The sequence below is a fragment of the Cupressus sempervirens genome, chromosome 11, assembly GCF_028749045.1.
Source record: "Cupressus sempervirens isolate cs-2001-9-10 chromosome 11, ASM2874904v1, whole genome shotgun sequence".
NCBI lineage: Eukaryota > Viridiplantae > Streptophyta > Pinopsida > Cupressales > Cupressaceae > Cupressus > Cupressus sempervirens.
Window position 1 is genome coordinate 602,913,162 of NC_143128.1, and position 11,698 is coordinate 602,924,859.

The 11,698-nt window shown below is 36.4% G+C and overlaps 1 protein-coding gene across 2 annotated transcripts in view; it reads left to right on the forward strand.

The window, feature by feature from the left end:
* Nucleotides 1-10,441, forward strand: part of LOC149531121 (cryptochrome-1-like) — an 86,074-nt gene extending 75,633 nt beyond the window's left edge. For both annotated transcript variants that reach the window (XM_089809088.1, XM_089809089.1), the window contains 3 exons: nt 7,654-8,360; nt 8,478-9,248; nt 9,774-10,441. In XM_089809088.1, the coding sequence (XP_089665214.1) occupies nt 7,654-8,360; nt 8,478-9,248; nt 9,774-9,851 (1,556 nt within the window). In that variant the 3' untranslated portion in view covers nt 9,852-10,441. The remainder of the gene's footprint in view (nt 1-7,653; nt 8,361-8,477; nt 9,249-9,773) is intronic.
* The last annotated feature ends 1,257 nt before the right edge of the window (nt 10,442-11,698 follow it).

Sequence of the window (11,698 nt, forward strand, 5' to 3'; positions counted from 1 at the left end):
CTTAAATTAGATCAAGAAGGAAAGAGTCAAATGGACTCCTGCCAGGAAGACAATTATGAGGAATAAGTTCATCCAACTATGGAATCCTAAATAAACTGATCCACTTATGATGTATCATGTACCTTGTATCAGGCATAATAAGCCCAAGGAAGGAATCATATAGGATACCCAAGGATAGGATGTCTGATTTTTTTAAGGAGTTATGTTAGAAAAAATAATTGTACTCACAAGTAGTGGGAAAGATTTTGTAAATAAATGAAGTTGCAGATGCAATAGAACCCCATGGTTTTATTTATTGGAGATAAATGAAGAAAATAATTAGAACTAATGGGATTGTGCACTAGCTCATTCTTGTCTTTTCTTAGCAAATAAGTATTGTCTTTTCGTTCTTTCAAATGGTAAATATATATATGTAAATGTATTATTGATGAGTGAACCAACTATATTTCAGGAACCTTAATCAAACAATATGGCAAATAGTGAAAAAAAAACCATCTGCAAAATAAGATATCCAGGGAGGTTAACTCTTGAGGTTGTATGGATCCACTGGTTCAAGTTTTACTTGACACCCAAACCAAAATGGAGAAAATAGAGAAGGGGATGAATGACTTAGCAACCCAACTTGGGCAAGGGCATGAAGACACCTAGTCCTCATCATAGCCTAGAGCCAAGTTTGAACCATTTGCCCATAGTAGACAAGAAAATAGGCCTCCTCCAAGGCAGTTGGAAATTCAAAAGAAAAAGTAGATAGCGAGTGAGTTCTTTGTCAACATTAAGAAGATCAAGCCCCTTAAGTTTTTAGGATCTAAGTCTGGGGATGTTGGTAAGGCATGGTTGACTGAAATGGAGAAATATTTTGACATTAGGAGCTTCTTCGAGTCCTCAAAGGCTGTTTGGGGAATCTACCAGCTTACTGGGGAAGCTACTATCTAGTGGGAAAACATTAAGATGAAATTAAATATTAAGACCGCTAACATCCCTTGGATAAGTTTCTCACTATCTTTAAGAATCGATGCTTACCCCAATCCTTCTATGATCAGAAGGTGTTAGATTTTCAAAATCTCAAATAGGGGAACCTGACAGTGGATGGATACTAGGAGAGATTCACTTGACTTCTAAAGTATGTTCATGCTTGTCAAGAAGATGGGAATTTCAAGGTTAGAAAATTTATCATGGGGTTTAATAATAGGATTGGGGGAGTCATAGATATGCTAGCACCGAACAATGGAGGAGGCCCTTGAAAAGGCCATCCAACAAGAACAAAGTTTAAAGAAGGATGATTCCATCTGTGATAATAAGAGGAAGACCACATCTAGTTCTGAACCAAGGACTGACAAATTGAACTTCAAGAACTTTAAGGCCAACAAACCCGACCTCAAGGGGAATAATAGTAAAGATTTAAGGAAAATTCTAGTAGTAATGACAACAAAGGGAATGAAAAGAAGGGACCAGCTAAAGGCTGTTTTGTTTGTCGCGGAGACCACTATGCCAATCAATGTCCTAGTAAGGGCACATCAAGCTATCAAATACATCCTCCCTTACTACTTGAACAAATCGCCTTCCAGTAGAGCATTCATGCAGCATTGGACAAACGTCAAGCAAGGCAACAATTGGGTCCCATAGAAACCTTAGGTAAGATATATGGAAACCCCATTTCAATACTAATTGATATTGGAGCCACTAAGTGTTTTATATCTCCAAAATTATTAAGTAGAATTCCAAAAAGAGTTGGAATTATGGCAAACCCTTGGACTATTGAGTGTGCAAACCAGTCAAAGGCTCGGGGTAGACCAATGTTTATTTGAGCCTTAGGTAGACTTTCCAAACTTATCTACTGAAGTTAACCTATATGTAGCACCTCTGGGGTCCTATGATATCATCATGGGGACCAATTGGCTTAGTGAACATAAGGCGAAAGAGGATTATCTTGCAAATACAGTAGAATGCCTAGATGACCAAGGGTTTCCTATGAACATTCAAGGAATACTACATGAAGTGAAATTGCGTCAAATATCAACCATGAAACTTAAGAGATGTAAAAGAAAAGGGTGTGAGATCTATATAGTAAAAATAGAAGATCTAAATGAGACTCAGGAAAAAGTGTATCAAGATGATTACATTCTAGAGGATGGAGAAATTATCGAAGGAATGAAGGAACCCTTTGTAGAAAGGCACCCCTACCTTAGAAACTACCAAGATGTGTTTCTAGAGGGACTCCCTAGCCTACCACCTTCTAAGATATTTGATTTTACCATAGATTTGGTACCAGGAGCAAAGCCTATCTAGAGCACCATACATAATGACTACCACAAAACTGATGGAGTTGCAAGTATAGTTACAAGAATTATTGGATAAGAAGCTTATCCATCCTAGCATCCCTCCTAGGGGCCCCTAGTATTAATTTTTAATAAAAAGGATGGAACCATGATGCTATGCATAGATTATAGGACGCTCAACAAGGTCACCATCAAAAACAGATACCATATCCCCGAATTGATGATTTATTTGACTAGATGAGAGGAGCATTGATATTTTCTAAAATTGATAGGATCAAGGAGGAAGACATCCATAAAACTGCCTTTAGAACCCATTATGGACACTATGAATTCACAATTCTGCCCTTCAGGTTGACCGACACCCCTGTAACCTTTATGAATTTTATGAATAGTGTACTTTAGGATTGTCTAGACAAGTTTGTATTGGTATTCATTGATGACATCCTTATCTATTCTTGGAATGAGGAGCACAAAAATCAACTGGAAATAGTTCTACAAAAGTTGCGTGAGCATAGTTTGTATGGAAAATTGTCTAAATGTTCTTTCTATCAAAAAGAGATTTAATATTGAGGACATATTATATCAGCCAAAGGAATCGCAGTTGATCTCACCGAGATCAAGTTAATCAACGAATGGCCGATACCTAGAAATGTGTCAAAAGTCAGAAGCTTCATGGGTTTAGCCAAGATCTACAAGAAATTCGTTAGGGACATCTCCTGGATAACACACTCCACAACTACCTTGCAGCAGAAGGGGAAGAAGTTTGTCTAGTAAAAAAAGTGTCATGCAACATTTAAATAGTTGAGAAACTAACAATTGTACCAATACTTAGAGTGCCAGATCCTGAAGGTCACTTCGTGGTTATTATCGACGCATCAAGAGAAGGATAGGGTACGTCCCGATGCAAGAGGACCACGTTATTGCATATGAGTCCAGGATGTTAAAGAACTAAGTAGAATTATGCACCCCATGATTAAGAATTGGTGGTCATCATTTATGTTTTTCAAATTTGGAGACACTACTTGATTGGGAAACCATTTGAACTCAGATTAGACCATCATGGATTGAAGTAGATATTCACGCAATCCAATCTTAACGCTCATCAAAGAAGGTGGTTGGAATTCTTAGCAGACTATGATTTTGAGATCACCTATATCAAAGGGTAGGAAAACCAAGTAGTTGACACCTAGAGTAGGCAAAGACATATCTCAACCATAAGAACAATAAATACCATACTTAAGGAGCAAGTACTTTAGTGTCTACCCAAAGATAATTTCTATAATCAAGTGTGTGCCAATCCCTTCGAAGAGATCCTTATGATACCAGATACGAAGGTTACCAACTAGAAACAGATGGACCCTTAAGGTATAAGGGAAGAATGTATATACCTAAGGATTCCGAAATTCGGAGAATGATTTTTAGAGAAATCTATGTTGTTCCTTACTTAGGACACCTTGACATAGCTAAAATGCTAGCGGATAGGAAACCATTATACATTTGCAAGAGCATGAAGCAAGAAACCACTGAGTTTGGAGTAGGTTGTCTGGAATGTCAGAAGGTCAAAGAAGAGCACAGGTATTCAGTTGGGTTGCTACACCCAAATGAAGTCCGATAATGGAAATGGCAAATGGTTAGCATTGATATTATACAAGGATTACCTATGACTAGAAATAGGCATACCACTATTCTCACAGCAGTGGATTGATTAACGAAGGTAGCTCATTTCATTGTAGGAAATTTAATCGATGGGGCACTAGAAATTGTCGATAAATTTGTAAAGGAAATTTTTAGACTTCATGGAGTTCTAGAAAAGATTATATTAGATAGGGATCCTAGAATGACATCTAGATTTTGGCAAACCTTGTTTTCTACTTTGGGGACAAAGTTGAATATCAGTTCAACCTATCCTCTAGAAATTGGCGACTAGACAGAAAGAGTAAACCGGGTACTAGAAGATCTTCTAAGAGTATAATGCATGGACTAGTAATATTGTTGGGAGATCTATCTTCCCTTGGTAGAATTTTCTTACAACAACTCATATCAGTTTGCTATTAAGATGGCATCATTTCAGGTTGTGTATGGACGTAAGTGTAGAACTGCTATATGTTGGAATATGATTTAGGATCGAATCATTGTTGGTTTGGAGATGCTTTTAGAAATGGAAGAACATGTAGTTTAAATCTGTTAGAGGTTAAAAGAGGCAAATGAGCGATAGAAGAGTTATGTAGATGCTAAAAGAACTCCCAAAGAATTTGAGGTGGGACAAAAGGTTCTCTTAAAAGTAAAACCCCAAAAAAGTGCTATCAAATTTGGTAAAAATGCCAAGCTAGCACCAAGATATGTGGGACCTTTTGAAGTATTGGAAGTTGTAAATCCTGTAGCCTACAAAATCGCTTTACCTCAAGCCCTTGCCCGGATGCATAATGTATTTAATCTATCTTATCTTAAGAAGTGTATAGCCAATGTTGAGCATGTTATTGATTGGAATTTCTTGTAGGTGTGAGCTCTAGGGGTGGTGGAAATAGAACCACTAAGAATACTTGAGGTGCGTAAGCTACGTTAAGCTGCGCTTATGAAATTGAGATGTCACCCAATGCAAGGTCCAATGGGACCAATATGTTAAGAAGAATGCTACTTGGAAAGATTATGATGAAATCTTCCAGAAATTTCCTCATCTTTTTCCAAGAACATGAACTATAAATTGATAATATTATTTTGCGATTTAAATTGAGACATTGTGACATGATGCTATTTGAGACTATATTATAGCTATTTCTTTTCATTATGGATGTTTTCTTGAGTATTTAATTGCAATATTCATTAGGGATGATGAAACACAAAAGGGGGGGTTATTTTACATCCCTATTTTGTTGATTTTGAATTTTTTTAGCCATTTTTAAGCTAGTCCGAAAATGGTTGGTTAAATTAGTTACTCATTTTGAGTTCAAATGAATGGAAATATTGGTTATTCGTTATGTTTCATGTGGAATGGAAAATGTTGGTTAATTATAAGCTATTACATGAATGGAAAATGGTTAGTTAATATGGTTACTAGTTATGATAACTAATTATCATTTGAATGATGTGGAAGTATACTTTCACCAAGTTAATTCTTTTTGTTAGAAGCATGGCAATGGGGGGAAGCATTGATAGAGAGGGAATAGGGCACGAGGGCACCAACCTGCCATTGAGCTAACAGGTATGAGTCTAAACCACCATGGTCAGGTGAAAGCAGACTAGGCAAACTAGATTATGCCGAGTGTCCACCATGAACTAATTAGGTCATCAAATCTAAAAAGATACATAAATATATATTCACTTGAACATCAAGTGAAGTAAAAACAATTGTTACCTTTGATTTGAGAATCTGGGTACTCTACAATCCTTCTTGTGATGTCATTCATGATTTATTATAATGATACCCATAGTATTTGCATACATTTGTACATGCTACATATATGTATATGTATGCATGTGTATAAATAACACATACAAAATGAGTAAATAATATGAGTATTATTGATATAATAAATCATGGGAAGGATTCTATGTTCCTCTTCTTTTTCTTATGTCAAATTAAATTATTGCATGAAGTCTATCAGCCTCTCGTAATTTCCTTATTATTTTGGTCCTTTACATTTTAAATTCAAGATTGTAACTCATGCTCGCCACCTTTCAAATTCTCTCATTCACATAACTCTTTCTTGGTCGGGCATAATTCCCTTGTAATTGAGCATTTTCCTATAAAGTGAGAGATCACAGCCACTCAAATGCTTGCTCTCAAAATACACATGCAATACGATACTTTTGTCCGCTATATTTCATCTTAGTAAAATTTCATCATATCAATGGTGCCAATAGAGGCCAGTAAGTCCGACACTGGAAGCTCGTAGTTTGGACTTTTAGGATACACATTGCTTGCATCGACAACCTTGTCAAGTCATATTTTGGAAATTTCTTCAATTATTCCTTATCAAATCTCAAATTCATCTAGCATTGTATCCAAGTCGTCTGTTTGATGATAAAATTTATGTTTAAAACTTGAATGTCTGTCAGTTGGTAATCAATCATTGTATCTGTTATTCTATTGTTTTCGTGAGCAAACGATCTAATAAATTCTAGTGGCCGAGTAGGAATGGATGAGGAATGAATACATTGGCTTGGCTCAGAGCCACGACATATATCTTTTACTTGTCTTTTAATACAAATGAGGTTCTCTTTTTCTTAATCAAATGAAAATTTGTACAAGTTGTACGCCTTTGTACAAGGGCATTAAGTTACATATGTCTCTAAGACAAGGAGGTGTACCCTTTGCATTATAATAGTGAATTCTTTTGAGAGCCATGTTTTATTCTTGATATCATTATAAAATCCCTCATAGGGCAGGGAACTTATCACTGTATAAACAACCTGCAAATTCCATGAATGATGGACACTCACATCAAGGATCATTGAGGATGCTGCAGGACCAAGATGAAATGTGTAGACTGTGTACAATGGATTGTGGGAATATCCCTGCAAATTAAGAGATTGGATCAGTAATAGATTAAACATCAAAAAAGGAAGCTTAAGACTGAAATTGTAAACTGAGCCAGCTCATGGTGGGCAATTGGGTGTAGTCTTGTTTGTCAAGTCGAGTAGTGGGTGATCGGGCTCATAGTGTCCATATAAATCCTTGGACAGGGTAGGATTAGTGGCAAATGATGCTAGTGTGATCACTAGAGGTCAGAATAACTTGTAGTCGGATGGATAGACTGATAGGAAGGTTCCACAGTCTAGCTGGCTGTGTAGTTGACACTCTCACTAGGATGCTCAAGTGGCAGGACGAGATGGTGTTCCCATGCCTTATCTTGTGCAAGGTAGGGCCATTCCCAGTTGAGAGTGAGAGGGGGATACACTAAGTCCGTGGTTGGGTGGTTAAGCCATTGAAAATGCTTCTCCTCTCCACCAAAGCCAAGACTTGCATAAGATAGGTTGACTCTACATTCTTAGCATGATATGATTTAGCAGGTATTTGAATTTCCTTTCACACTCTTTCAAGTTTAGCTAGATATGTATTTGTTATATTACAGTTGCATTTATTTTCCTTAAGATATATGAGTGATATTTAAATGTATTAGCTAGTAAATGATCTCTCTCTCTCTCTCTCGCAATTAATATTCAATTTAAGTAAATAAATGAAATAAATCTCCATTTGTTAGTTAAGGCATTTCATGAGAATCAGTTAATCTGTTATAACCCTTAATCCTATGCATGTGAAGATGTAGATAAGTCTTTTAAATGTTAAAATATAGGGAAACTAAGGGGTAGGAAAGATAGCTTTAACAATTATTTATATTGTTGGAAATTAATCTTCAATTTATTTAAATGATCTCAGGTGTATTTTTTTCATGCACGATAGAAGAACTAGGTCTTGAAACAGAAACAGAAAAAAATAGCAATGCACTGCTGGAAAGAAAATGGTCTCCAGGATGGAGTCATGCAGATAAGGCATTAGACAGGTTTCTTGCAGGGTCTCTCCTAGAGTATGCAAAACAAAGAAAAAAGGTTGATGGTTGCAATACTTCATTTCTCTCACCTCACATACATTTTGGAGAGTTGAGTGTAAGAAAAGTGTTTCACTTGGTTCGAAGGAAGCAAGTTATTTGGTCAAGAGAAGGAAAGGCAAATGCTGAAGAGAGTGTGAATTTGTTTCTTAGATCAATTGGTCTGAGGGAGTACTCGAGGTATCTTTGCTTCAATTTTCCTTTTACACACAAACAACCACTGCTATTAAATCTAAGATTTTTCCCCTGGAGACCAGATGAAGGTTTATTCAAGGCATGGAGACAAGGACGTACAGGCTATCCATTTGTAGATGCAGGAATGAGACAATTGTGGGCAACAGGATGGTTGCATAACACAGTGAGAGTGATTGTATCTAGTTTTTATGTGAAATTTCTTCAGCTTCCCTGGATGTGGGGAATGAAGTACTTTTGGGACACACTGTTGGATGCAGATATAGAGTGTGATATTCTTGGTTGGCAGTATGTCTCAGGTAGTTTGCCCGATGGCCATGAACTGGATAGAATTGAAAACCCTCAGGTACATTTATACATCATCCATAAGTAGTCTCTGCTTTGCTTTCTAGAGAAAACTATTACACTTTTATTGCACAAAATCAACTATACTTTTTATATTGTTGGATATCCTGTTTACTAGGCTGAGGGTTGCAAATATGATCCCGATGGAGAATATGTCCGGCAATGGTTACCTGAACTGGCAAGAATGCCAACGAAGTGGATACATCATCCATGGAATGCTCCAATAGCTGTACTGAATGCTGCTGGGGTTGAGTTGGGTGTAAATTATCCAAGACCAATTGTAGAGAAGGCATCTGCTCAAGAACGTTTGCAGCAGGCGCTTTCGGTAATGTGGGAACGAGATGCAACTGCAAGAAGAGAAGAAGGGTCAGGCGATATGATAGAGGTTCAAGGCACAGGAGGTCCATTACATGAAAAAATGGTTGTTCCCAAGGTAGTCGTGATGAATAAATCTGACTCATCAGTTTACCCATGGAGTGATCAACAGGTGCCTTGTATTTCCATTGCTCCCAGAGTACCAGAAGCTCCTTGTGTGAGAAACAACACAAGCAATCTACAAATATCTCCAACCAAGTCAGAGAAGGTTCCTACAGCAGTTACAGAAGCTAGTTTTCATAGCTTAATAAAAAGTGAGGAGCAGAATCATTTACTGAGGGTAAGACTTGTATCCATAGAGAGCAATGAACATTCTACAGCAGTGTCTTCATCTGTTAAAAGAACTACTGTTCCGGAAAGAAAACCAAGTTCTATCCCATTATGGTCACAGTTAGCAAATTCTGACCTAGAAACTGCATCAGAACAAGCTGGCTTACAATCATCAGTTGAATTGTTTGGACAAGAGCGTAACCTACAATTGTTCAACCATACCATACCGATGGTTGCCAACAAGGTACTGCCTTTTACTATATTCAATTGCTGGGCTTGCACTTTTTTTGGATTGCCTTCAGAAATGCTGTATGAACTTCTATAGAAACGTTAATATGAGTGCCCTAGCTGTCATTATCTCCAAGCTGCTCAAGGATCCTTGTGGAAGATGGGTACTCTGTTATTAGCATACTTTGCATGCTGTCGTTTAGATTGTTAAATTAAAATCCAAGTACCTAGATCAGTTCTAAAATAGAATTGAGAAAACATACTGGTATCTCGTTGCAACTTTTGTCATTTTTTATTCACAAATGCTTCTCAACCATTACCCTACCAAAGCTGTCTGAATATCATGCTCTAGTGATTGTTGGAAGTGTGTGAGTGGCTCAAATTTCTCTAGCCATTCATATTTGTACTTGAAAGTCCTTTTTGTTTTGATTTTTCTTGTGAGTCAGTATCTAACAATCATAAACGTCAAAATAAGTATTTCTACTGTCTAAGGAATATTTATCTGTTCTTTTGACTGGTGTTATATGCTTCTGTATATCAGATTGAAGATGAGGCTGAAAGCTCTGTTAACTATGGTTGGACTAGACCAACAAAGAGACAATCCAGAATTGGCAATTGAAAGCAAATAATATAGTGTAATCTCATTTGTATGACATGCCGTGATATTTTCATTTATTGAGTTTGATCAAATCCATTTTCAGAAATCATTGTTTGGAATTGCTGTTTTCTAAATAAAGATTGTTGTCAAATTGTGGGTTCCATTTGACATCAAGAATAACAGCTATACCATGAACCCAAATCAATCACATCCATAAAAATGGAACATGCAAGGATTACGCGTTGCAGATTGGGAACAGTGCAGTGTGCCTTTTTGCTTTTCTGTCATCACAATCTTGTTCACATGTTTTACAGTTACTGAGTCAATTCTTCACCAGTCTCGCTTCTGGGAAATGTTTGTAGAAGTATGAGCTGTGTCACTTGGCAAATTATGTGAAGGCTCTGAGTGATGAGATGGCTTGCAAATCTTGTAATATGTAAAATTGTAAAGCTGCTGGACTTCTCTTGGATGAAGATCTTTTATAAATACTTGGATTCTTCCCTTGGATGAAGGTCATTTATAAATACTTGGATTCTTAGAGAGAACTGCATAAGTTGCATTGTATCTGAAATGGTTGGTAATAGTGAATAAAATCAGTTGTTACAGAGGAAGGTTGGAACTATTATGGTAGATATTTTTTGATTAAAGCACTTGACTCTCACAGGTAATTTACCTATCTTGCATTTTACAACTACCCGTGAAAGATATAATATATATGTATTTAGCATATAAGATACGATACACAAACTTGTGGGTATACAAAACTTAAAAAATGCAAATAGCACAAAACGTGAAATGCATTCAGACATCTCAAACAACTAGAAAATGTTGTCCTTAATTTAGCATCAACAAAAACTCTTGCTTTAAGCATTTTTTAGATTGTTTTATTGTATTTGTCCATCAGATATTAGGCTGCTGACTTGTCTGTCGATTATTAGCTGATTGCACTGAAATCACAAAATGTATGTGCCATTGCTTTTTGTAAAAATCTTAATTAATTCATCATAGACGTTTCAAGTAATTATAGCATCAAATGTGGAGAAATATAATGCACATGCTAAAGGGAGATGTGTGTCAAACTCAAAACAAACGATTATCCCATTCATGATGCTGATATGCATAACCCTGACATATAAAAATCAAATGTTAGCTTGGCTCTTGGAACAAGCACGTAGTTTTAAGCCCCCTCTGAGACTTAAATGGATCCATTGTGGCATAACTTCGAAGGATTAAAATTATATTCAACTTCTTTAACTCATAGCCAGGAGAGCTTGGTACTTAGTGTTAAAGTATGAAGTGAAATATACATCTTTCTTTATATATGTTTTGGTGACTTCATCATTTCTATATATATATATATATATATATAATTTATAAATCAACTCTATTCAAACTCCTGATAATCTGTTTCCATTGGGTAAGTCAAATGAACTGTCGGTAGTATATATATTATTATGGTTGTGGTCATGTCCACGTAGGGACATGACCCTATGTAAACATATAAATATAGCTTGATCACCGGTTGATTAAGGGCATCAATTAAATCAGCAATGCTCTGATCTTAGCAGCGATCTCAGACTATTTCAACAGTAACACTATAATTGATAATTCGGATATGTTCAAGGCAAGTTTGTTCAGTATAATATTCAGAATAGTATTACATACATTCTGTTCAATATATAGATAGAAGGTTAACTATAGTAGATCTCTATCAGAGATCCTTATCTTTTACACCTAGTACAATAATGCTGTTGAAATTGTCTCTTTAGAGAGAGGGGGCTTGGCTCTTAAAAACAATAATGTACTTTGAAACCTTCTCTTAAGAAAGAACTTGGCTTGTCCAATAATCATTTAGTTTGAAACCCTCT